Source organism: Oncorhynchus mykiss, chromosome 16 (assembly GCF_013265735.2).
Source record: "Oncorhynchus mykiss isolate Arlee chromosome 16, USDA_OmykA_1.1, whole genome shotgun sequence".
Lineage (NCBI taxonomy): Eukaryota > Metazoa > Chordata > Actinopteri > Salmoniformes > Salmonidae > Oncorhynchus > Oncorhynchus mykiss.
Genome location: NC_048580.1, coordinates 45308346 through 45335446, shown reverse-complemented (window position 1 = coordinate 45335446; position 27101 = coordinate 45308346). Strand labels below are relative to the sequence as shown.

Here is a 27101-nt window from a genome sequence, read left to right as displayed (position 1 = left end):
TGTCTTGGTGACCTGATGTATAAACAGATTACTTACTTCCCCCTCCTCTGGTGTTATCCGTGTGGACGGCAACAAGATAGATTTGAAGAAGGTGTCCATGGAGAACATGGCTGAAGCCGTTGCTAAGTGAAAGAGAAGAGCGAGGAAAAACAATTGAATGTATTTTCCTATACATTTTCCTCTAGTAATGTTCTGTGGAAACACAATACGTTTGGTTCTGTTTTTCTGTCATGCCCTGGCCTGGGGGACAGTTTCAGGAGATGTACAGTACCGTTCAAAAGTTTGGGGTCAATTTCCTTGTTTTTGTCCATTAATAAATAACTTCAAATTGATCATTTTATTTTATTTTTTTATTTTACCTTTATTTAACCAGGTAGGCAAGTTCTCATTTACAATTGCGACCTGGCCAAGATAAAGCAAAGCAGTTCGACAGATACAACAACACAGAGTTACACATGGAGTAAAACAAACATACAGTCAATAATAAAGTATAAACAAGTCTATATACAATGTGAGCAAATGAGGTGAGAAGGGAGGTAAAGGCAAAAAAAAAAAAAAGGACTTGGTGGCAAGGTAAATACAATATAGCAAGTAAAACACTGGAATGGTAGTTTTGCAATGGAAGAATGTGCAAAGTAGAAATAAAAATAATGGGGTGCAAAGGAGCAAAATAAATAAATCAATTAAATACAGTTGGGAAAGAGGTAGTTGATAGGGCTAAATTATAGGTGGGCTATGTACAGGTGCAGTAATCTGTGAGCTGCTCTGACAGTTGGTGCTTAAAGCTAGTGAGGGAGATAAGTGTTTCCAGTTTCAGAGATTTTTGTATTTCGTTCCAGTCGTTGGCAGCAGAGAACTGGAAAGAGAGGCGGCCAAAGAAATAATTGGTTTTGGGGGTGACTAGAGAGATATACCTGCTGGAGCGTGTGCTACAGGTGGGAGATGCTATGGTGACCAGCGAGCTGAGATAAGGGGGGACTTTACCTAGCAGGGTCTTGTAGATGACATGGAGCCAGTGGGTTTGGCGACGAGTATGAAGCGAGGGCCAGCCAACGAGAGCGTACAGGTCGCAATGGTGGGTAGTATATGGGGCTTTGGTGACAAAACGGATTGCACTGTGATAGACTGCATCCAATTTGTTGAGTAGGGTATTGGAGGCTATTTTGTAAATTACATCGCCAAAGTCGAGGATTGGTAGGATGGTCAGTTTTACAAGGGTATGTTTGGCAGCATGAGTGAAGGATGCTTTGTTGCGAAATAGGAAGCCAATTCTAGATTTAACTTTGGATTGGAGATGTTTGATATGGGTCTGGAAGGAGAGTTTACAGTCTAACCAGACACCTAAGTATTTGTAGTTGTCCACGTATTCTAAGTCAGAGCCGTCCAGAGTAGTGATGTTGGACAGGCGGGTAGGTGCAGGTAGCGATCGGTTGAAGAGCATGCATTTAGTTTTACTTGTATTTAAGAGCAATTGGAGGCCACGGAAGGAGAGTTGTATGGCATTGAAGCTTGCCTGGAGGGTTGTTAACACAGTGTCCAAAGAAGGGCCGGAAGTATACAGAATGGTGTCGTCTGCGTAGAGGTGGATCAGAGACTCACCAGCAGCAAGAGCGACCTCATTGATGTATACAGAGAAGAGAGTCGGTCCAAGAATTGAACCCTGTGGCACCCCCATAGAGACTGCCAGAGGTCCGGACAACAGACCCTCCGATTTGACACACTGAACTCTATCAGAGAAGTAGTTGGTGAACCAGGCGAGGCAATCATTTGAGAAACCAAGGCTGTTGAGTCTGCCGATGAGGATGTGGTGATTGACAGAGTCGAAAGCCTTGGCCAGATCAATGAATACGGCTGCACAGTAATGTTTCTTATCGATGGCGGTTAAGATATCGTTTAGGACCTTGAGCGTGGCTGAGGTGCACCCATGACCAGCTCTGAAACCAGATTGCATAGCAGAGAAGGTATGGTGAGATTCAAAATGGTCGGTAATCTGTTCATAAATCATAAATACAGTGTCGACATTGTTAATGTTGTAAATGACTATTGTTACTGGAAACGGCTGATTCTTTAATGAAATATCTACATAGGCGTACAGAGGCCCATTATCAGCAACCATCACTCCTGTGTTCCAATGGCATGTTGTGTTAGCTAATCCAAGTTTAGTATTTTAAAAGGCTAATTGATCATTAGAAAACGCTTTTGTAATTATGTTAGCACAGCTGAAAACTGTTGTTCTGATTTAAAGAAACAATAAAACTGGCCTTCTTTAGACTAGTTGAGTATCTGGAGCATCAGCATTCGTGGGTTTGATTACAGGCTCAAAATGGCCAGAAACAAATAACTTTCTTCTGAAACTTGTCAGTCTATTCTTGTTCTGAGAAATTAAGGCTATTCCATGCGAGAAACTGCCAAGAAACTGAAGATCTCGTACAACACTGTGTACTACTCCCTTCGCAAAACAGCGCAAACTGTCTCTAACCAGAATAGAAAGAGGAGTGGGAGGCCCCGGTGCACAACTGAGCAAGAGGACAAGTACATTAGAGTGTCTAGTTTGAGAAACTGACGCCTCACAAGTCCTCAACTGGCAACTTCGTGAAATAGTACACTCAAAAAATACACAGACACTGGACAGAGGAAAGGCCAGCACAGTCACCAGATCTCAACCCTATTGAGCTGTTGTGGGAGAAGCTTGACCATTGGTACGTAAAAAGTGCCCATCAAGCCAATCCAACTTGTGGGAGGTGCTTCTGGAACTATGGAGTGAAATCTCTTCAGATTACCTCAACAAATTGACAACTAGAATGACAAAGGTCTGCAAGGCTGTAATTATTTGACGAAAGCAGAGTTTGAAGGACACAATTATTATTTCAATTAAAAATCATTATTTATAAACTTGTCAACGTCTTGACTATATTTCCTATTCATTTTGCAACTAATCTCATGTATGTTTTCATGGAAAACAACGACATTTCTAAGTGACCCCAAACTTTGGAATGGTAGTGTAAATCAGTATGATGTCAGGCTGGACAGACCCTTGACTTGGTCTCCGTCCTAAATGGCACCCTATTCCTTATACAGTGCACTACTTTTGACCAGGGCCGGCATAGGGCTCTGGTCAAAAGTAGGGCACTATGCAGGAAATAGGGTGCCATTTCAGACGCACACTTGCTCTCTCCCACCTACAGTAGCACAACGTAATGTGGTCATTTCATGATTCTCATCTGTGACATGGTTACATTATGAGGCTTGTTAGTAGATCCCAGCCATTGTTCCAGCAGAGAGATGCCCTTCCTGGGCTGACCCCACTGATGGTGTCACAGCTCATGCTCTCCGCCTCTTTCTAGTTACTAAGCTGCCTCAGTTACTACTCTGTCTTGTGTCATTCTATATAGCCACTGAGGAGATATACCCTGGACCTTGAGAAGAGATAGAGTTTATCTGAAAGGCTGAATATCTCAGGGTGTCTCGGCTTCTTTATCTCGACCCAGACACCTGTTGTTTTTCTTCAAAGTATTTTTCTGTTGTATTTTTCTGATATCACCTCTCCTCATCATCCTCTCCCTAGACTGTAGGTGAGAAAGTGATTTAGGGTGGTCACAAAACGCAGTGTGCTGCCTAGTACAACAAACACCTGACCCTAAAATAGCACCCATTAAAAACCAGTAGTCTACGTGAAATGTCTCCACCCTTCAAAGCGGGCTAAGAAACCTCTCCCTGTAGTTCGGACGAGAACAATCCACCTGAAAAGCCGGCAATAACAATTTCTTACCAAATATGTCTTCCCGAGGACTGTGAAGAATGTTTAATCCTGCTTAGAGACTATCAAAAATTCCCAAACATAAAAAACAAAAGAACTAAAAGTACAGTCTCTGGCAGAGACATACACAGAACAAGCTACGGAAGGCTGAGTGAGGCTCTAGTGTTTGTCTTCCAGGGACATCAAGATGCCGGTTTAAGAATGCTCATAGTGAAGAAGGAATCCAGTTTTCATTTGTATGACCTCCTCAGGGAATGTCAACACGTCAGTTTGTTCGATAAGGAATAACACATGCTGTAGCTAGCTGCTAGACTCCATCAGATAGCATCTCACAGAGCGACTGCACAGTGCACAGTCCAGTGTCATGAGGGCTGCAAATGTTTGTTATGTTTCAACTCGGTAGTTCAACAGTTTTGGTTGACTGGTTTAGGCCTACTTACAAAGCTTTTACTGATACACGGTTGATGTGGTAAAAATACATCACGCCTATTTAATGACCCACGGCTGATCTCAAACCATGTGTTAGGACTGAGGGCATAACGATAATTCAATCTTTTAAACAAATGATTGCAACACATTGAAACAAAAGCCAGTAAACATTGTGAGCTCAGAACTGCTAGCTGGGCCTTGTATAGTATAGGCCCTAAGAGATGGCCAAACAGTAACCAGCGAGCATCATCAAGCACTGCCTTAATAAATATTGTCATCCTCTGGGGTTAATGTGTGTCCCTTCCCTCCACTTCACCACCAGTCACAGTCTGAGTCATTGTGGATGTTGTCAAAATCTCCCCTTCCTCATTTGGACTTTCTCCCATTTTGGGAATTTAATGCTGCCACCTAGTGAATACACCCTCACACTACGGTCTGAGTCACCTTTCTCAAATCATATCTACTTGTGGATTTATAGCAAGTGATTTTTTTAAAATACAAATATTTGAGGGGAGACACATTATTTGCTCATTTGTTATTCAATTTGCACATTTATTACAGGTTCATTTGTTAATTTCAATTTAGGAATACTGAATTTGTTTTCTTCTGTATCTAAACTGTTAATCACCATTGATTTACAGATTGAATTAACAAAGAAGGAGTCCCATGGTCTGGTGTTCTTTCCCCACAACAAGCTTGTCATCAGCTCATCAGATTGATAAGTGTGTGTGTGTGTGTGTGTGTGTGTGTGTGTGTGTGTGTGTGTGTGTGTGTGTGTGTGTGTGTGTGTGTGTGTGTGTGTGTGTGTGTGTGTGTGTGTGTGTGTGTGCAGTTCCTCTGGGAAAGGGAGTGGAATTTCCTGCATCTACGCCCATTCGGAATGTGCTCTTAGCATGCTGTCTTTGTTGTGCGTCAGTGTTACAACTGTCTCTAAAATGTGCACACACACACAAACTTATAGTACTTTTGAGGACAAGCACCTCATGGGAGCAAAACACCAGACGTTTATATCACGGGACTTCTTCCTTTTCCTTGAAACATGTACCTACAGAACCATACATAGTATGTACGATTGTAATGCTGTTTTAGGCTATTTTATCTTTTCACACCCTCCCTCTCACCTTTTCCTTCCTATTGTCTCCCTAGGCCAGTTAGCAAGTAGGGAGAGGATGGCAGAGTATTTATTCACCCGACCCTACGCTCATAGAGGAAGACAAGTAGATAGTGATAAGAAATGGAGAGAAGGTGTTAGAAACAGATGTAATGTGAGAGATGACTATAATTAAGCAATATCAAATCAAATCAAAGTTTACTTGTCACGTGCGCCGAATACAACAGGTGTAGTAGACCTTACAGTGAAATGCTTACTTACAGGCTCTAACCAATAGTGCAACAAAGGTATTTGGTGAACAATAGGTAAGTAAAGAAATAAAAACAACAGTAAAAAAGACAGGCTATACACAGTAGCGAGGCTATAAAAGTAGTGAGGCTACATACAGACACCGGTTAGTCAGGCTGATTGAGGCAGTATGTACATGTAGATATGGTTAAAGTGACTATGCATATATGCAATAAGCCTAAGCGGAGTGCCTGGATACAGCCTTTAGCCATGGTACGGCCATATACCACAAACCCAGAGGAGCCCTATTGCTATTATAAACTCGTTACCAACATAAGTAGAACAGTAAAGTATTTTTGAGTCATAGCCATGGTATGTTGTCTGGTATACACATGACTGAAATGCTGTTTCAGCCAATCAGCATGCAGGACCCAAACTACCCGGTTTATAATTAAGCAATAAGGCCCAAGGGGCTGTGGTATTTGCATCGTGCCTAAGAACAGCCCTTAGCCGTGATATATTGGCCATATTTCACAAACGCCCGAGGTGACTTATTGATATTAAAATTAGGGAAGTAAAAATAAATGTTCTGTCATATCCGTGGTATATGGTCTGATTTACCACGTCTGTCAGCCAATCAGCATTCATGGCTCAAACCACCCAGTTTATAATGTTTAATAGCTACCTGTTTCATGGGTATCCCTTTGTCTCTCTTTCATTTGGGTCTCTCCTTATACCTCACTGAAATGCTTATTGCTGTTGTCTACCTTCACATTCTAAAAGACAACTGATAACCTTTGAAAGTCCCGTGTCTGAGAAGCAGCACATGGGGATATTGGGGCCATCTGCTCCTGATAATCTTAATCTTGGTTTGGTATCACATAAATGTACATCAATATCAAATTCATCCTTAAGTGTATTATGAGTACATTGTGCCCCCATCAAAAAAAGTACCAAACTAACTTATCCTCGATTATTACCACAATGAGTACAAATGATTACTTATTTTGCCCAAAGCTCATGATATTTCTGTAATTTTAACATGTGTGATAACAGACTAAAATATTTTTACCTGATACCTCTTCTGCCATGTTTCAGCCTCCGTGTTCTGTTCTGAGAGCCCAAAGCTGTCTTTCTCTTTCACTCTCCTCTCCTGTCCTTTTGATATGACAACTGATGGTGCATCACAGTTTGGGTTTGTGAGCTTTGTGTGTGTGTGTGTGTGTGTGTGTGTGTGTGTCAGCTTCCTGTGGCTGTCTGATTGGATATGACTAGTGTGCTCTAGGGGCTTGGGGTGTCAGAATAGTGGCGGGTAGAGGGGGAGGTAGACAACACTGTGGCAGTCCTAAAATGGCCCCCTACTCTGCTACACCACCAAAGTAGGCTACTACCCATTTCACTGTACCTATCCTGTGTACTTGACAATATTATTATTATTATATATTTCTTTACTACAGTAGTACTCACCTGGATATGATGCATTGGAATGGAGGCCATAGTGATGAGTCAGGGGCAAGAAACATCTATGAATCAGTGTCCCTGCAGCCAAAATATGTTACACTTCTACAGCATTCTAACAGTCATTGCTAAAGCAAAGCAAGGATGTGGTTTACCTCTGTGAAAGACTGTTGAGTACACACTATGACAACCAACCTGGAAAGATAAGCTATGTCTGTCTCGATCCTACTTGTAATAGTCAATTAATAAAACCACATCATTTGCTGTGAATGCTGTAGAATTAAGATACATTTATCGGCTCTCATTTAGCCAGGAACAATTTAAAATTCAATGACATATAACGTGATTTACGGTCGAGAGATGACTGTTCGTTTGCTTGCTGTTTGCAACTTGGATTTAAAACAAACGATTTTACTCTCTCAGCTATATAATCCTAGTTATAATCCAGTTCCGCACTAGACTTTATCACTTTAACATATATGATTTTGTTGTTGTTGTTTGTTTTAGTTTGATGTGCTCTACACTCGTTCCCACACTTCTACCCTACCTTCTACTCTACCTGCTACCTTACCTTCTACCCTACCTTCTACCCTACATGCTACCCTACCTGCTACCCTACCTTCTGCCCTACCTTTTACCCTATATTCTACCCTACCTGCTACCCTAACTTCTACCCTACCTTCTACCCTACCCGCGACACTACATGCTACCCTACCTGCCACCCTGCCTTCTACCCTACCTGCTACCCTACCTTCTACCCTACCTGTACCCTATCTGCTACCCTACCTTCTACCCTACCTGCTACCCTACATGCTACCCTACATTTTAACCCTACCTGCTACCCTACATGCTACCCTACCTGCCACCCTACCTTTTACCCTATATTCTACCCTACCTGCTACCCTAACTTCTACCCTACCTTCTACCCTACCCGCGACACTACATGCTACCCTACCTGCCACCCTGCCTTCTACCCTACCTTCTACCCTACCATCCACCCTACCTTCTACCCTACCTGCTACCCTACCTTCTACCCTACCTTCTACCCTACCTTCTACCCTACCTTCTACCTAATAGATCAGACTGTAATACCAACTATTGGTTACACAGTCTGACACGATCAAATCAAATCAAAGTTTATTTGTCACGTGCGCCAAATACAACAGGTGTAAGATCTTACAGTGAAATGCTTTCTAACCAACAGTGCAATTTTCAAGGTAAAAAAAGGTATTAGGTGAACAATAGATAAGTAAAGAAATAAAAACAACAGTAAAAAAACAGTGAAAAATAACAGTAGAGAGGCTATATACAGTAGCGAGGTTATAACAGTAGCTGGGCTATATACAGGCACCGGTTAGTCGGGCTGATTGACGTAGTATGTACAGTTGAAGTCAGAAGTTTACATACACCTTAGCCAAATCCATTTAAACTCAGTTTTTCACAATTCCTGACATTTAATCCTAGTAAGAATTCCCTGTCTTAGGTCAGTTAGGATCACCACTTTATTTTAAGAATGTGAAATGTCAGAATAATAGTAGAGAGAATGATTCATCTCAGCTTTTATCACATTCCCAGTGGGTCAGAAGTTTACATAAACTCAATTAGTATTTGGTAGCATTGCCTTTAAATTGTTTAACTTGGGTCAAACGTTTCGGGTAGCCTTCCACAAGCTTCCCACAATAAGTTGGTGAATTTTGGCCCATTCCTACTGACAGAGCTGGTATAACTGAGTCAGGTTTGTAGACCTACTTGCTCTCAAACACTTTTTCAGTTCTGCCCCAAAAAATTCTATAGGATTGGGGACTTTGTGATGGCCACTCCAATACCTTGACTTTGAGCCATTTTGCCACAACTCATTGTCATTTTGGAAGACCTATTTGCGGCCAAGATTTAACTTCCTGACTGATGTCTTGAGATGTTGCTTCAATATGTCCACACAATTTTACCATCTATTTTGTGAAGTGCACCAGTCCCTCCTGCAGCAAAGTACCCCCACAACATGATACTGCCACCCCCGTTCTTCACGGTTGGGATGGTATTCTTCGACTTGCAAGCCTCCCCATTTTTCCTCCAAACATAACGATGGTCATTATGACCAAACAGTTATATTGTTGTTTCATCAGACCAGAGGACATTTCACCAAAAAGTACTATCTTTGTCCCCAGTTGCTGTAGTCTGGCTTTTTTATGGCGGTTTTGGAGCAGTGGCTTCTTCCTTGCTGAGCGGCCTTTCAGGTTATGTCGATATAGGACTCGTTTTACTATGGATATAGATACCTGTTTCCTCCAGCATCTTCACATGGTCCTTTGCTGTTGTTCTGGGATTGATTTGGATTTTTCGCACCAAAGTACGTTCATCTCTAGGAGACAGAACGCATCTCCTTCCTGAGCAGTATGACGACGGCGTGGTCCCATGGTGTTAATACTTAGGTACTGTTGTTTGTACAGATGAATGTGGTGCCTTCAGGCATTTGGAAATTGCTCCCAAGGATGAACCAGACTTGTGGAGGTCTACAGTTTTTTTTCTGAGGTCTTGGCTGATTTCTTTTGATTTTCCCATGATGTCAAGCAAAGAGGCACTGAGTTTGAAGGTAGGCCTTGAAATACATCCACGGTACACCTCCAATTGACTCAAATTATGTAAATTAGCCTATCAGAAGCTTCCAAAGCCATGACATCATTTTCTGTAATTTTCCAAGTTGTTTAAAGGCACAGTCAATTTAGTGTATGTCTGACCCACAGGAATTGTGATACAGTGAATTATAAGTGGAATAATCTGTCTGTAAACAATTGTTAGAACAATTTCTTGTGTCATGCACAAGGTAGATGTCCTAACCGACTTGCCAAAACTATAGTTTGTTAACAAGAAATTTGTGGAGTGGTTGAAAAACGGGTTTTAATGACTCCAACCTAAGTGTATGTAAACTTCCGACTTCAACTGTACATGTAGGTATGGTTAAAGTGACTATGCATACATGATAAACAGAGAGTAGCAGTAGTGTAAAAGAGGGGTTGACTGGTGGTGAGTGGCAGGACACATTGCCGATAGACCCCGTTAGCCAATGTGCGGTGGCACCGGTTAGTCGGGCCAATTGAGGTAGTACTACATGAATGTATAGTTAAAGTGGCTATTCATATATGATAAACAGAGAGTAACAGAAGCGTAAAAGAGGGGTTACACATTGCAAATGGTCTGGGTAGCCATTTGATTAGCTGTTCAGGAGTCTTATGGCTTGGGGGTAAAAACTGTTGAGAAGCCTTTTTGTCCTAGACTTGGCACTCCGGTACCGCTTGCCATGCGGTAGTAGAGAGAACAATCTATGACTGGGGTGGCTGGGGTCTTTGACAATTTTTATGGCCTTCCTTTGACACGGCCTGGTGTAGAGGTCCTGGATGGTTGGCAGCTTAGCCCCAGTGATGTACTGGGCCGTACACACTACCCTCTGCAGTGCCTTGTGGTCGGAGGCCGAGCAGTTGCCGTACCAGGCAGTGATGCAACCATATCGATATTGCAGCTGTAGAACCTTTTGAGGATCTAAGGACCCATGCCAAATCATTTTAGTTTCCTGAGGGGGAATAGGCTTTGTTGTGGCCCTCTTCACATCTGTCTTGATGTGCTTGGACCATTCTAGTTTGTTGGTGATATGGACACCAAGGAACTTGAAGCTCTCAACCTGCTCCACTACAGCCCCGGCGATGAGAATGGGGGCGTGCTCGGTCCTCCTTTTCCTGTAGTCCACAAACATCTCCTTAGTCTTGGTTACGTTGAGGGATAGGTTGTTATTCTGGCAGCACCCGGCCAGGTCTCTGACCTCCTCCCTATAGGCTTCCCCTCAATCCAAAATGTTGAATGCAATTATATTTGAACTTACTCTACCGGTTGTCTGTGCAGTTAGTCCTTATGTGGGTCGAAATTTGAGAAAAAATATCCACAGGAAAGTATTATTTACCCAACATTTTAGAGCGCCGGTAGGTATATGGTTCTGTCGGCTTGTATTTTCAATCTCCTGATGCATTCACACGTGATGCACACCATGTAAACAATAGCTGACTCTCGCAATCAGCTAGAAGTGCTTGAGTCTTACTGCACATCATCTGTTCTGTGAAGTGTGATCACTTATACAGTATAATAGCTCATCTGTGGATTGGTTATACTCAGCTATTGCTTACATATTGTGCAAGTGTTTATGTCACATGCATCCCTAGATAGAAAATACAAACCAACAAACCGACATGTAACTTTTTGGGAGACCAGACCAAAATCACATAGAAATGTGTGTTTTAGATCTGTCACCCTCATTGAAAGCAAGTCTAAGAAGCGGGATATCTGTTCTATGTGCTCTATTTCTATGCTTCCCGTTCTTAGATTTTGTTTTCTGTTGATTTTAGCATCTCGGTAGGTCAAAAAAAATAAAAATAAAAAATATGCATGCCAGCAAAGCCTCTACACATCACTAACCAATACATGAATAGCTCTACAAGGGTGACTAACGGTTCCCACAAACTGTTAGGGCCCACATGAAGCTGTCCAACAGCAGTCCCAACACCTTACCACTGCTACACCTGGCTATCAGCGGAGCCTTGTCTGGCAGCGAAACAGTTAATTCAGCCTCATTTCCTGCCTTTAAAAAAAACATAGCTGATATGGCTGACTTGTTTAAACAAATGTTGTTTCTAATGACCATTGAGATGAACAAACTATGGCATAAGGTAACGATGAGCAGATAAGAGGCCATCCGTAATTTAGATTAATAAATGAATGAGCGAGCTTGGACGGACGTTGTCAAACGGACGTTGGTAAAGGGACCAAATTATTAGCGTGAAGCACATGGGCTACTAACAGCTTACTACACAACATACACTTACTAACTTTATTACTTTCTTAGCTACAGTATACATATTTCCCTGGCATGTTACATAATTTATGTAGCAGCATACAGTACATTTTTGGACTCACCTTGTTGTGCTGTGCTCACTTCCTTCCACACCACTCATTGTTGAATTTGCAATTTCCAACTTGTTGTGGAATGTTTATGTCCAATGGTCAATGAGCACAGATACGTTTTATCTATAATTTCTCTTCATTATTTATCTTCATATGACAATGATTGAAAAGGATTTGCCAGTAGATTGTCGACTTGATTCATGATGATGACTGCTAGCTAAGATGTTGAAAGTATGATGTTGACATCAGTCCAATCAAAGCTACTCTACATATAACGTGATTTGACATCATTTTATCTGTGGCTAATGACCTTGAGCCTTTTTGGATGGGCACTTCTAATGTTTATTTATTTATTTTGTATTTCTCCTTTATTTAACCAGGTAGGCTAGTTGAGAACAAGTTCTCATTTACAACTGTGACCTGGCCAAGATAAAGCATAGCAGTGCGACACAAACAACAACACAGAGTTACATATGGAATAAACAAACATACAGTCAATAACACAATAGAGAAAAAAAAGTTGAAATACAGTGTGTGCAAATGAGGTAAGATAAGGGAGGTAATATCCATGCATACAATACAGCCTGTTTTAGAAAGCCCAGTAAAATGAATTTGACTCTTGGCTGAAGACGGAAAGACACTGCAGCATTGGCTCTAGAACATAACACACAATCTTGATCATTCTTGGGCCAGGGTCCGGAAGGAGTCTGGCAGTGGGAAGATGGCAGTAACTGATGTTTTGTTTGAAACTGCTGGCGAGTTGGGGGAAGATGAGAGCACAGAGAGTGAGAAGGAGTGGTTTACAGTGACGAAAAAGAAAGGAAACAAGAGAAGTAAAGTTGTGGTGGACTCATTTTTAGTTGGAGTGAGGGTTTTGGACCAATGAAACATTGGAGATCCGTTTGAAGTGTTGATAAATCTAATGGAAGCATTGGGTGAAGTGGGATCAATGGAAGTCACAAGAAGTGTGCTTATTTCGTTTTTTTGTGTGTCCGAAGACAGGAAGTGCCTCAAGAAGATATATTTGTGGAATCTTTAATGTAGGATCTTCAAAACAGTGCACCTATCAAGGGGGTTATCACTGGGGTGGCACTTAAAGTGTGTGCAGAGGTAGTACCTGAGGCTGACCTGTATGGTAGATGGAGTGAAGACATTCACTTGATCCATAATATTGTTATTTGATGAAGGGGTCTCTCCCTTTTCATGTCAAGTTGGGCTATGTGAAATACCCTGTAAGAGCCTTCGTGCACAAGCCCCTTAAGTGCAATCAATGCAAAATATTTGGTCCTGTGTCAAGTGTATGCAGACGGGAAGAGTATCAAAATGCTAGTGGAGGTTAGATGCTGCAATTGTAGAGTGGGAGTTATATTTGTTATGTTTCTATTTTTGAACGATGTCATGATGCCCTTTCATACAATGGTTATTTGTTTTTAGTTTACCACCCGTACAGTAGGTGCCGGCATGCATCTCCAATGAACGTTTGCGGACTGCCATGATACCATAGATTTTTTTCTGCATGTTGATGTTTGATTTACGGTGATCGTTGTTGTAAAGTAACAAAATAAAAAATACTTTGAAGTACTACTTAAGTCGTTTTTTGGGGTGTCTGTACTTTACTATTTATATTTTTGACAACTTTTACTTTTACTACACTACATTCCTAAAGAAAATATGTACTTTTTACTCCCATACATTTTCTCTGATACCCAAAAAGTAGTCATTACATTTTGAATGCTTAGCAGGACAGGAAAATGGTCAAATTCACACACTCACCCCTACTGCCTTTGATCTGGCAGACACTCAAACACAAATGCTTTGTTTGTAGAGGATGTCTGAGTGTTAGAATGTGCCCCTGGCTCTCTCTATATATATGTGTTTTAACCTCTACGGGATCGATGTCCCTATACCAGGACCGTTGAGGTAATGTGCGCTAATGTGATTAGCATGACAGTTGTTAGTAACAGCAAACTTTCTAGGACATAGACATGTCTTACATGGACAGAAAACTTTAATTCTTGTTAATCTAACTGCACTGTCCAATTTACAGTAGCTATTACAGTGAAAAAATACCATGCTATTGTTTGAGGAGAGTGCACAACAACAAAAACTTATCACGGCAACAGGTTTGATACATTCACCTCTGAAGGTAAATAATGTACTTACATTCAGTAATCTTGCTCTGATTTGTCATCCTGAGGGTCCAAGAGATAAAATGTAGCATAGTTTTGTTTGATAAAATCCATTTTTATATTAAAATGTAGGAACTGGGTTCTACAATTTGAACCCCTGCTGTCTCTGACTCCACACCCACCCCAAACCGCCCAGCCATCTAGATCTAAACTAACATTTTGTATTACCATATCATTTTTGTATCTTCTCTATAGTTATGTACTTAAAACAGTAGCAATTGACCAATTTGTCACATTTGGCAGACTTGACACAAAATATTGTCCAGTATTGCCATGCATCACTGGATCAATCTGAAACTTTGCACACACACTGCTGTGGCCAAAATCTAAATTGCGCCTAAACTGCAATATTATATGATGGCCTTTCTCTTGCATTTTAAAGAAGATGGGAATTATTTTTTTAGAAAATGTTTTTTTGTTTGTATCATTTTTTACCAGATCTAATGTGTTATATTCTTCTATGTTCATTTCACATTTCCACAAACTTCAAAGTGTTTCTTTTAAATGGTATCAAGACTATGCTTAACCTTGCTTCAGGTCCTGAGATACAGGCAGTTAGATTTGGGTATGTAATTTTAGGCGAAAAATGAAAGCAAGAAAACTGTGCTGTCTGGTTTGCTTAATATGAGGAATTTTAAATGATTTATAGAATTTCCTTTTACTTTTGATACTTAAGCAGATTTTAGCAATGACATTTACTTTTGATACTTAAGTATATCTAAAACCAAATACATCAAGTATATTTTACTTGGTGATTTTCACTTTTACTTGAGTCATTTTCTATTAAGGTATCTTTACTTTTACTCAAGTTTGACAATTGGGTCGTTTTTCCACCACTGAGTATGTTTTTAGCCACATAAGTGTTGAATTTTTGGGATCTTTTTATGGTTATCCCGCACACTAGGTGGCAGCAATATAACTTTGTGGAAAAAGTCCGGTGTAAAACCCTAACGAAGAAGATGAACCTTCCTGGGCCGGTAGGAGAAGTTGTTAATTTGTTGCCACTGTAGGTTACTGTTTTTGTCGGTTGTGTGTAATTTACACAATTGCAGCGTGTGTTGTGTTCGCTCGATAACCAATTCGTTTGTATCAATTCGAGATGGTTCATGTGATGTAGCTGAAATCAGTTGTTGTATAGCCAGTTCGAGTGATTTCAGGATAACAACAGCTAGCCAGGACTGCTGTTGCGTAATCACTATACTCCGTGAGCCGTGTTTGTCAGGCTACGTTTATACGTTGTTATTGACCGTCAAAATAGCAGCTTCCCCCCCAAAAAAACTTTTCAATTTATAGTTATAGTTATATCCGTGTTAATGGGGAAGAGTAGAACATACATCAGTATAGGATATGCTACCTTTGGTATGCTAGTTGGTTTTTCAGCATTTTTTGTCTGGAACATAGCATACAAACAACCATGGACGGCGGCAATGGGCGGATTGTCAGGTACAGTAACAACAGAATGGCGGACATACCAGTGTGTCGTGAACAATATTAGCTTGAGCAACGATAGTGGAATCGGCGGTTCGCCTCCAAAATAAAAGTTCCCCATTGAAATCAATTATGTATTAAAACAAAATCCTCTATTGCTGATGCTTTGAAGCCACCGGTCGGCCATATTGCTAACCGTCCCTACCCTAACTCGAACGTAACCATTTTAAATGTCATGGGGTAGGGAAGTCCCAACGATCCATGAAGGCAAGGGCATTAGGAATAGTCCTCTGTAGGAATTAATGGACTTCTGCAGTATTTCAGTTGTTTCAAGGACAAAATTGCGTGTATTTAAGTGTTGTAGTAGTGTGCATAGTAACATTAGTCATCTCTAAAATGTATAAATGTTTTTATATATTTGTTTAATTATTAGGTTTAACACGCATAGTATAATGTAAAAGTATATATTAAGGTGTTTGTAATAAAATAATCATGGCAAAAACTAATGTAGACATTTATAAATGTATTTCTATATCTTATAAAATATTTTTTACAACGGTGGGGAGTGCCAAGATGAAGGAACAGTGGCTTCAACACAGTCATCTAGTGTATATATCAATCATTCATTGAAACTGATGCAAATGGATAAAAATAGTGGAATGAGCCACAATTGGATTAGATAATGCTAAACAATGTTGAAATCTTTATGGATATTCAACAAAAGACAATTTGTTCATTTGAAAAAAATGTATCTGTTGAAATTGCACTGTGGATGTATTAGAGTTCAGAATTGCATTGGTCTACTTATGAATCCAGGGTCTATGGAATGAGGTATCAGCCTACTCCGTAAAACCCACAAATTACAAAAGTTACACGATAAGAGCTACGCTGCTAATATTTGTGTAAACTCTTCCGAATTGTTGTCTGTGGGTGTCACTGAGTAGGCTGGTACCCCCATTTCATGGTCCAAAGATAAGTAAGTCTGTACAGTGCATATACGTATGCCCCCAATGCAAATACATCCGCAGTACGATTTCAACAGATTTCTACCGTTTTGTGTCATTTTAACTATTGTCATTTGTTGAATTTATATAACAACATTCTAACATCCAACATCTTGTCCAATTGGGGCATTGTTCCACAATTTTTAGCACTTCTCATGTTTCAATTGGGGACTTTAATTTTGAAGGTGAACCGCCAACTCCACTATTGTTGCTCATGCTAATGTTGTTCTCAACACATACACACACGACAGACTTGTAGGCCAAGATAAATGGGCATTTCACCATAATTTCTCATAGTTTCAGTGAAATGTTTTTGTGTAATACTGTGTTGTTACTGTAGCAAAAAAAGGCTAAAAGATTGAGCCCAGGGATGGGCAACTGGCACAGACCGTTAGATCAATAAAAATATGTATATCTTTTTTATTTATTAGGAACTCCGTCGGGCTGTCTCAACATACTGTTTTGAGTTAAACTAGAATACAGAAGGTGCAGTGTTAAATTTGGTTGTACATCAGTAGTTTTTCTCTTGTTATCTGAGTCACTGATAGTTTGTCTAAACTTGTTATCATGGTCAAATTACCTGCCGGGGGTTTTGTTATTCAGTCTATCTCAGATATAAAAACTGCAAACATTTCTCTTCAAAATGTCTAGAATTGCAGGAAATGAGCTGTAAAACAGCTAATGTACATCTCCGCCCCATGGCAAAATGTATAGAATTGCAGGAAATGAGCTGTAAAACAGCTAATGTACATCTCCGCCCCCATGGCAAAATGTATAGAATTGCAGCAAACTCTTTAAAACTGCAACATTTTCCCTACACCCCATGGCAAAATCTGTGGAATTGCACAAAATTAACTCTAAAATATATCTTTATTTATTTATTATTATTATTATTTTTTTTAAAATCTCCGCTGCAAGAGGGGGCCACTATAATGTTTTGCTCGCAATGTGGGGTGTAGATCGGCCCCTCATGATGAGTTCAGATTTTTTGTGTCCTCCATCCCCATCAAAGTTGCCCATCCCTGATCTAGCCTAATGCCTTGATGAACTGAGACTATTACTCACAACCTATGAATAAATGTGTAGAAGTGTGAATTGAATAGGCTGACTGTTTGCATCACATTTAGCGTCACAACCTTTAATTAGCGCAAGGGCCCCTTACATCTACTTCACCAATGGCTTTTTCTGTGATGCTCCCTAACTTCGCACGCTGTCCCTATGTCCTAGTTCAGTCACGAGGTCTCACAGCATGCCTGCCCTTCTGGAGAGTATGATACGGTATGTTTCTGTCACCCAACAGGAGTGCTGGCGCTCTGGGCCCTTGTCACCCACATTATGTACCTGCAGGACTACTGGCGCACATGGCTGAAGGGACTCAAGTTCTTCATCTTTGTTGCGGGTCTCTTCTCCATCCTGGCTGTGGTGGCCTTCGCTACTTTCCTCACCCTCGCCATCACACAGAAGCAATGTTAGTCTTTCTCTCGCTCTCTGGCTCATATTCTCTTATCTGCTATGTAGCTATTGATTACAGATTCAGAAACTATATATCATCTAGAAATTAAGTGTAGAGTTATTCTGAGAAAGTTTGAAAGATTGTATATTCTCTCCCGTCCTGCAGCTCCCACTGACCCGACGAGCCTGTACCTGTCCTGTGTCTGGAGCTTCCTCACTCTCAAATGGGCCTTCCTCCTAGCCCTGTACTCTCACAGGTACCGCCAGGAGTTTGCAGACATCAGTATCCTCAGTGACTTCTGATCACCATCCATTTTACCCACCATACACTGGGTAGGAGGTTTGGGGAACCAGCCAGCTGCAGAAGAGTTGGTAAAAAAAAACGTGTTTCAACGAAAGTGAGCACAGAGAATCTGGAAGGGCTGCATAAGAGTTCTTTGAACTTTTAATCAGCGTAGTTACACACTCCGGACAAGCCCTACATTGTTGTCAACCCTCACTACTATACATACAGTAACAGCTCATTTGTTTTGTTGGGGTGAGTAGCCATATAGTCACTTGGAAAAACTCCTGATGGGGATCCACTGCTTATCTGTAATGGCAGGCAGCAGTGGCTTATGTTTCTAAGCAAGGATTTGCACAAGGCTATTTGTAGAGTGGCTTAGGGATCAAGACTAGGTCATGTAGGCTGTGGGGGTTTGCCTCTGAGGATTTGGGTCGAAGCTTTCCAAAAAGACACAGTTTTTAAGAATTGTATTTTAAATTTCAGGTTGAAATGTATTGATCCAATGTCCAATCTAATGAGTAAGTGTCAAATACACCCATGGGGAAAAAGGTTGTCACTGTGTTATGTGGTCTCTCTGCTGTTTCTCTCTCCGTCACTAGGGAGAGCAGGATTATTTAGCCAGTCGTTGCTATCTCTGTCTGGATGTTGGCTTGTCATATGCTTTTGAATATTTGTTATTCTCTTTTAGTTAACTACACACACATATTTGATGTGATGCATAATAATGCACTTTAAAGTGTTATTCATTCCATTGGATTGGTTCTTCCAATGCTGTCGTCTGCTTTTAAAGAGAAAAGGCCAGAGGGTGAGGATGGATATAATGCAAGCTAATACACAGGTGTATGGAAGTCCTGATTTGATGGGGTTTCTTTTTCACTGTTTCTATCTTCATACGTTTTCTGTCTTATATTCATGTTGATCAGCACATTATTTGGCTTTGTTTTTATCATATTAAATATCTAATGTATTTAAACAATTTCCACCTTTTAAACAAGTTGGTCTTGATTTTAAACCTGGTATCCTTCTATATTTGTATAGCAATGCCTGCAAATGTGTGAATGGTGTGTTTTTGTACGAGATAGAGAAAGGCTATTCGTGAGAGAGAAATATTTTAAATAAACAATTGGTTCGTTTTGCATGGTAAGAGTTTTTTAAAAATGTATTCACAAGATGTATTTTGGTTGTACATTCTATTAATAAATGTTGAACTGTGGTTTATGTTGAGATGTGACTGTATGATATTATTATTTAGACGGATCCTTGCAATAATAATTTCCATAATCATATTGCACTTCCACAATGAAGTATTCCAACCAAACATGATGCCTATGACTTTCCTTCTAAAGGCAGCTAGGCCAGGGTTTCCCCATCTGTGGCTCCTCCCACGGAGAAGGTGTCAGCATAGCCCCAGTATAAAACAAATACTGAGTCTTTTCTGGGGTGTGAAAACTCAAACCAGTGCCATCCGATGGTTCACTCTGACACTACGGTACAGTGCGGCATACTTGCTTTGTTTTTGATTTGTTGGTCTCTTGACTCTGCCTTGTGTTAGATTTTGAAATGTGCTTAGTATGTTGCAGATCACCTCGTATCAATTGTAAGACACTTGGTGGTCTATTGTCTTCGTGTAGGCTTTCTGAAATACTATTTGCATTCGGACTCTGGCACACATGCAAGAAATGATCTTTCGGATCTCAAAATATAGTTCGTTATATATCTATCCTTTTCACTTGCGTTACTGAAAAATCTAGTCTTAATGGTCTGTCATTAAAAAAAAATTAAAACATTTTGAATATGCAACCCATCCAGTGTTTTAGTTCAGTATTACCATGGTCTTTGTAGTGTGAGAGGGGTTGACGTGTGACTGACCACGTGCCTCTAGTTTGTAAGATTGGTTATCTAGCTCTGTTCAGACAGAATGGCACTGGACCTACCTACCTCTCTCAAGGTTAGATTAGGAACCCAGCAGAACATGAGAGGTTTATACTCAGGAAATAAGGGTGCTTAATTCAACCTTACTTCTTTCTAACCACTGCCTATGTATTATAGTTGCGCGATATTCATAGACCTTCCTGGTATATGGATGCCACCTCAAACGATGCTCTGTGAGTGTCCTTTGAGTAGCCAGGGAAGAGTACCAGTCAGTTTCTCCTATCTTGCCAACTCTTAATGGAATTGTCACACCAAAGTCATGTTTATCTTGACAATAACAGCCATGGAGTTGGCAAGAGCTCAAACAGATCTGGACCAGTCTAATTTTTGAGCAATGTTGTGTCATTTTATCAATGCAATGTAATCTCTCATTCACACCTCAGTGCAGCTGCATGGATACTAGCGTCAATTCTTGGCCTGTCTAACTATCCTCTGATTGGCTGAAACCATGCAACAAGAGCGCCCACGCTATGTGATCAACAGGCCAGCCTACTCCCTCCCAGACTTTGATGGGGAGTTTGACAAGAAGAAACGGGCCTTCCCCATAGGAGAGAAAGTGAAGAAATGCTTCAGGTACAACGTTTACATTCTGCTGACTATCAAAAGCCCACAACTGTTTGTCTCTTTTCATGAGTCATTAAAGCTCATCTAACAACACTTGAGTACTTTCATTACGACATCTACATTTTAAACCAGTATGTTCCCCTAGAGAGAACTGAGCTGGTACTATATCAAATAAAGAGGAGGCAATAGGGTGACTGTTCTAACCAGACTTGCATGCTGATGCACGTTATTAGGTGCTCTGGGTCTCGACTCAAGTCCCTGCTGTTCAGACACCTGCCTATCCTGAGCTGGCTGCCCAAGTACAAGGTGAAGGAGAACCTGCTGTGTGATGTCATTAGCGGGGTCAGCGCAGGCACCATTCAGGTTCCTCAGGGTTTGTCAGTCTCCTCCTTCTGGTGTCTCATCATTTGAGCTGTTGTCCTGCTATATATTATCTCAGATGAGAGTTGGAAGCAGAATAGTTTCCTAGTGATGTTTTTAACGTTACAATTTATTATCAAGAGTTTATGATTCATTCATGAGTCATGTTCTGTACAGGCATGGCGTTTGCTCTGCTGGCTAACCTGCCTCCTGTCAATGGCCTCTACTCCTCCTTCTTTCCTCTCATCCCTTACTTCTTCATGGGCACTGCTCACCAAATGGTCCCAGGTACTGTAAATCTACTGTAAATCTACATGTAATAGGATAATTGAAGACTTTAGATGAAATACTATCTCTTTAAAGTGTGATGTGATTGAGTGATCTCTATGTCCAGGTACTTTTGCTGTGCTCAGTATCATGGTGGGAATGGTGTGTCTGAGTCTGGCCCCTGAGTCTGACTTCAGCCACTTCAATGCCACCCTCAATGCTACACTAGTGGACGAGGACAGGATGAACGAGGTTCGACTGGGCATCTCTGGAACACTGGCCTGTCTCACTGCCGTCATCCAGGTATTGCCTGAGGGCCACATAGAGGCTTAGTTCATCATTGTACAGTGTCAATACAATATGTTACCTTAGTGTGGTATCGTGAAAATAATACTGTCTTCATAATTGTAAGTGACCTGGGACACAAATTCTATCTGAACAGATGGGCCTGGGCCTAATGCAGTTTGGCTTCGTGGCCATCTACTTGTCTGAGTCGTTCATCAGGGGCTTCATGACGGCTGCAGGACTGCAGATCCTCATCTCTGTACTGAAGTACATCTTTGGTATTAAAGTACCTCCCTACAGTGGACCACTTGCCACCATATATGTAAGTCTCCCATATGCATGCAGAACTACATTACTACTTACACTAACCATGATGCCCCTCTCTATAGTTTCTAAAAGTTGCCAAAATGATGTCCCTTTTTGTCCCAGACTCTAAAAGATATTTTTTATGGCCTGCCTGACACCAACATAGCCTCGCTGGTCTTTGCTCTGGTCAGTAGTGTGGTACTCATCACAGTGAAGGAGCTGAGTGCACACTTCCGTCACAAACTGCCTTTCCCCATCCCCATGGAGATCATTGTTGTGAGTAATCGAGGAGACTAATCTGTTCCTCTTATGCTATGCTATGCTGTGCTATGCTATGCTATGCTCTGGAGTTGTAAGACCAATATAAATGGTTAAACCAGAACTTCCATTTGCACAGGTGGTAGTGGCCACAGCCATATCAGGTCCCCTGGACCTGCCTGAGAAGTATCACATGGACATAGTGGGAGAAATTCCCCTAGGGTAAGGGGGACAGAATATTACCAGAAAAGTTTACTGTTATGGTTTGCTATTATGGCTGTTTTACAGTCTATCCTTACACAGTAGATGCTGTGGTCCCAACCTCTTCTTCTAGATTTCCTGCTCCGATCCTCCCAACAGTGATTCAGTGGGATGACATGCTGAGCACAGCCTTCTCCCTGGCTATCGTGGGCTATGTGATCAACCTGGCTATGGGCAGGACACTGGCAGCAAAGCATGGCTACGATGTGGATCCCAACCAGGTATGAATAGGGGACAAGCATGTCTTCGTCTTTTTTTCTTCAAATGAGATGAAAACCCCATTTTGTCCCATTTAAAAAAAAATGTAATGCCACCAAATCCCTGTCTAAGCTGTCTGACTATAGTCTCCATTACTCATCATAGTGTACTATAAACACTGATAGGAGTGTGCGTTTCTGTGCAGGAGATGTTGGCTCTGGGCTGCAGTAACTTCTTGGGGTCTTTCTTCAAGATCCATGTGATCTGCTGTGCTCTGTCTGTCACCTTGGCAGTAGACAATGCTGGGGGAACATCACAGGTCAGACACAGGGAGCAGTGAGGCAGGACCACGTCGAAACGTTGCACGGCACTAGACAACACAGTATTCATTGAACATACCTCTAACTTTTACGCCTAACAATTCACTTCATAATCGTTCAATTGTTAATTTGCTTTCTGGTTGACTGACTAACATAACGTACCAAGTTTCATAAGAGCTCTGTTCAGTACACAACAGTATGTCATATTGTGGTCTTGTCTCAATAATCAATCTCTCCTCTACTTTCCTCTTCACAGTTTGCCAGTCTGTGTGTGATGCTGGTGGTCATGGTCACCATGCTGGCCTTGGGGGCTTTCCTCAAACCACTACCAAAGGTGAGGACCTTTATTTCAGTGCATTAAATAAAAGATAAGAACAGTGACGTACAGCAGGTGTTCTCAACCTTTTCCATGCCGGGGCCCACTGAAGCGCTTTCAAATCAGGGACCCCCTGAAAGCTCTCTGAGGCCTCCCAGGCATCCTAGACCCCTGGTTGAGAATCACTGACGTACAGTAGCACTGAAGGCAGAAAATCAAAAGAAGTCTTTGTTTCATCTTATATCATACACGTTCATGATCTACAAATAACATGTCGAAGGTAGCGAGTGTTTTAATCACCATGTATTCCTGTAGTCTGTGCTGGGAGCCCTGATAGCGATCAACCTGAAGAACACACTGCTGCAACTCTCTGACCCATATTACCTCTGGAAGAAGAGCAAACTGGACTGTGTGAGTCAAATAATCCACATGTTACGTGTCAGCTCTGGCGACGATACTCAAACACTGTCAAATCTACTGCTCTAATGATCCCGTATCTTGTCCAGTGTGTGTGGGTGGTGTCCTTTTTAGCCACCTTCTTCCTGAGTTTGCCTTATGGAGTTGCCATTGGAGTCAGCTTCTCCGTCCTCGTGGTTATTTTCCAGACCCAGTTGTAAGTAAAACAACATTGATTGTGCAATAAAAGTCACAAACGGGAACATTTGCTATAGTCATCTGTTTTATAATGGTAAAAAATGATATTATTCATTATATTTGGTTCTTCACAGTCGAAATGGTTCAGAGATGGCTCAGATCATGGACACAGATCTCTACAAAAATCCCAAGATTTACAGCAAGGTAATAAAACATCGTATTCACCATTTACTTTGGATTTATGTTTGTGTCTTCTTTCATAGCAAGGTTTTATGAATGTGAATCTATCCAATGGAATGGAGACATTTTTAATTATTTTTTCTGTAGGTGAAATGTGTAGAGGGGGTGAAAATAGTGAACTACTGCTCCCCTCTCTATTTTGCCAATGCAGAGATATTCAGACAAAAAATCATCAAAAAGGTACTTTAATGACTATAGGATGGCCATATCCCTCTCTCTGACATGCAAAGTCAATTATGTTTAGACTCGTTTCCCATATGGTGTGTTTGTGTATGTGTGTTTGTGCGTAGACTGGATTGGACCCAAGTAAACTTCTCTTAGCCAGGAAGAAGTTTCTGAAGAAGCAGCAGAAGGAGTTAGAAGGCCAAAACAAGAAGACCAAGAAGAAGAAGCCCTGCTCTTTGGTAACCATGAAGTCTCAGGTGAGAGGTCAGAGGTCAAGGGGCGTCAGGTCAAAGGGCATTCATGCATTAAAATGGACAGAGTTACTTTAAACTACCTATCTTATGTTGACTATTTTGTTGTTATGTCCTCCCCCATGTCTAGACCATATCACAGATAGAGCTTCAGAATGACTTTGACATTGGTGACAGCAATCCTTACCCGCCACCATCACCAACCAACTATGTCAACTTCCACTGTAGTGACATTGAGCTGGGCGAGCAGCCTCCCGAACCAGACCAACCAAGTTCCTCCCCTGTTACCCTGGACTCTCAACCCAGGCCCTTCCACACCCTCATCCTGGACCTGGCAGGGGTCTGCTTCATAGACCTCATGGGAATCAAAGTACTCATCAAGGTCAGACAGCTAGCCATTTGTTTTTTCTTTGTTTTCCCTTTATTTGGGTCCCCATTAGCTGAAGCCTTGGCTATTTGTTTGCTATTATGCTAGCTGCAGTATAGGAATTGTGAGATGATGGGGGATACTTCTGTATCCCATTTTATTTCATTTTTTAACAAGTCCGAAAGTGCAGGATGCATTTGAACATTTGCAGTGATATGCACTGCAGCTCTCATAGAATTGGTTGAGGCTTGATGTGTGCTGTTATGCGCTTGTTGTTCACAGATGAACTCAAGCTATGAGATGCTGGGGATCAAGCTTTACTTGGCCAATGTTCAAGGTAAGATCTAGTTTTCATGACGTAGCTAGGTGACTTTCAAATGTAGTCATGGGAACAGAATCTTACTTGCAGGAGAAAAAGCTGAGTCACTGTGCGCAAACTAAGGGCACATAGAAGATTACATAGAACACAGTTAATGGTTCAAATTCAATCTCAGCATGACCATAATAGGGTCTAGAATTTTCAATTTCCTTCCCCTTCTCACTTTTTCCTATTGAGATAAAGAGGTGATTCATCAAAGGGAACAGCGCAGGTTGGCATTCAATTTACCATTCATTTACAAAGTGTTCTCTGTTCTTCTGCTGAATCACATATGCAATGCCTTGGGCTTCCTGATCCAAAAGAATGTTTAAGGTCATTTGAGCTCCACAACGTTGGGTGGAAAATTCAGTCCCTTAACACAAAAGCCCATGTCTGTCACATTACTTACACAGAAAATCCTAGTATCATAGAGGGCATGCAACGTCCCTAAGCTCCCTAGTTTGTCTCCTTGTATTACTTTGTTGGTTTCGGGTGTGTGTGTTTACAGCACAGGTGTACGAGGAGCTGGAGGGGGGAGGGGTGTTTGAGGAGGGCAATATCGCCCAAGGTCACCTCTTCCTCTCCGTCCATGACGCCATCCTCTGTGCCCAACAGAGGTCAAGAAACACCGAAACCTCTGAAAAGGCAGGTCCCACTTAATCCCACACCTTATCATTATGACCATGAATGACTTCACAGATCCTCATTTAGTAATGACAAAGTAAATCAAGAGGCAGGGGATTATTCCATGTAAATCATCTACACCCAGTACACATTAACTATGTCTTGTTTGCAATTTGGGCAAAGACAAAGATGGAACACTTCCTTTTGAGTTATCCAATCAATAGGAAAAAATCCAGCTCAAACACTTCACAGAACGTCTGTGATTACACAGTTAAGATTTTAAAAGATATATAAGGAAGAGATAGGTAGATACTGTTCTGACGTCTGGTGGGGATAAGGGGGCATTTGGAGCAGTGTGATAAGTTAGGGTGGGAATTTTCTTAGCTGTGTTCCTGGTACTCACCCTGCACATTCACTTGCTTCCTTTCTATTCAACCTCCACCACCTTATCTGTGGCAGTTAGTGTAAACAGGCAAATCACACAACACAAGTCCAGGGAAAACTTGGCACCACTACCTATAACATCTACTTCTCAACTTCACTTTGAATCCTGTTGTCGCCAGAGGTCATGAGAAAGACAAGCCGTCTGTCTGTTTCTCCTTTATTTTCCCTCCCATTACCTCTATGGCCTCCTGGAACTAGAATGACCGTGCTGATCACTGGTTCAGATGATATCACAGACACAGCAGTTGAGTTCAAAAGAGCAGTGCAATTATAAAAAAACATGTGTAGATGATCACGTACTGTATGTGTGTGTAGTCCTGAGTTAGCTAGGTGTTAAGGAGAGGCTCCCTGACTGAAGTGTGTCTCTCTGTGGCGTTGCAGACAGAGAAAGAGAGGAAGGAGCTGGTCCTCCATATTCAGGAGGATGAGGAGAGGGATCTGGAGCAGGTACACTGACTAAAGGAACCATTTATCACTGTTGTGGAGAATCTATCTCGATGAAGCAAACTGTAAAACAGGATGGTTCCCGTTTACTAATCGCTAGGTTACCTATCGACCCAGAGTCATTCTGAATCATCCTTTATCTCTCCACAGGAACTGTTTTGAACATGGGATTTTTTACTACTGAATGTATGGAGAATGTATGAAACGAATGAAGATCGAGGAAAATGTTCATTTAGGTTGATAATAAACAAAACAAAAAAG

General features: G+C 41.3%; 3 protein-coding genes across 6 annotated transcripts in view; 2 read left to right on the top strand and 1 right to left on the bottom strand.

The window, feature by feature from the left end:
• The window catches only part of rapgef3 (Rap guanine nucleotide exchange factor (GEF) 3), a 49511-nt gene extending 42786 nt beyond the window's left edge, over positions 1-6725 (bottom strand). Inside the window, exons 1-2 of one of the 3 annotated variants that reach the window (XM_021566108.2) lie at positions 6598-6725; positions 37-122 (exon numbers count right to left, since the gene is read on the bottom strand). In XM_021566108.2, the coding sequence (XP_021421783.2) occupies positions 37-122; positions 6598-6616 (105 nt within the window). In that variant the 5' untranslated portion in view covers positions 6617-6725. Of the gene's footprint in view, positions 1-36; positions 123-3769; positions 3975-6597 lie in introns of those variants that run through there. The other 2 variants (XM_021566110.2, XM_036947023.1) reach the window with 2 other exon arrangements.
• An 8345-nt stretch (positions 6726-15070) lies between these two features.
• On the top strand, positions 15071-19499 carry slc48a1a (solute carrier family 48 member 1a). Its single transcript, XM_021566106.2, has 3 exons — positions 15071-15559; positions 17849-18016; positions 18167-19499. Exons 1-3 carry the CDS (start codon positions 15430-15432, stop codon positions 18301-18303), a joined length of 435 nt encoding a protein of 144 aa, XP_021421781.1. The 5' UTR covers positions 15071-15429; the 3' UTR covers positions 18304-19499.
• Positions 19500-19662: 163 nt separating this feature from the next.
• On the top strand, positions 19663-27101 carry LOC110492093 (solute carrier family 26 member 9). Of its 2 annotated transcripts, none has more exons than XM_021566104.2 (21): positions 19663-19775; positions 20607-20791; positions 21016-21155; positions 21320-21430; positions 21537-21712; positions 21852-22016; positions 22124-22276; positions 22398-22480; positions 22593-22740; positions 22923-23036; positions 23294-23371; positions 23669-23764; positions 23860-23966; positions 24082-24151; positions 24275-24367; positions 24478-24609; positions 24734-24985; positions 25253-25307; positions 25837-25973; positions 26778-26843; positions 26991-27101. In XM_021566104.2, exons 2-21 carry the CDS (start codon positions 20667-20669, stop codon positions 27000-27002), a joined length of 2313 nt encoding a protein of 770 aa, XP_021421779.2. In that variant the 5' UTR covers positions 19663-19775; positions 20607-20666; the 3' UTR covers positions 27003-27101. The 2 variants fall into 2 exon arrangements, with proteins under 2 accessions (XP_021421779.2, XP_021421778.2); XM_021566103.2 differs by having other exon boundaries at positions 20602-20791.

Excerpts from the sequence above, each read along its gene's own strand:
- slc48a1a (XM_021566106.2), top strand. The coding sequence starts at position 15,430 with ATGGGGAAGAGTAGAACATACATCAGTATAGGATATGCTACCTTTGGT. Across the intron at positions 15,560-17,848 it reads GGCAATGGGCGGATTGTCAG|GAGTGCTGGCGCTCTGGGCC; the intron begins GTACAGTAACAA and ends GTCACCCAACAG. Across the intron at positions 18,017-18,166 it reads CGCCATCACACAGAAGCAAT|CTCCCACTGACCCGACGAGC; the intron begins GTTAGTCTTTCT and ends CCCGTCCTGCAG.
- LOC110492093 (XM_021566104.2), top strand. The coding sequence starts at position 20,667 with ATGCAACAAGAGCGCCCACGCTATGTGATCAACAGGCCAGCCTACTCC. Across the intron at positions 22,277-22,397 it reads TCCCCATGGAGATCATTGTT|GTGGTAGTGGCCACAGCCAT; the intron begins GTGAGTAATCGA and ends CCATTTGCACAG. Across the intron at positions 24,152-24,274 it reads ATCCCAAGATTTACAGCAAG|GTGAAATGTGTAGAGGGGGT; the intron begins GTAATAAAACAT and ends TTTTTTCTGTAG.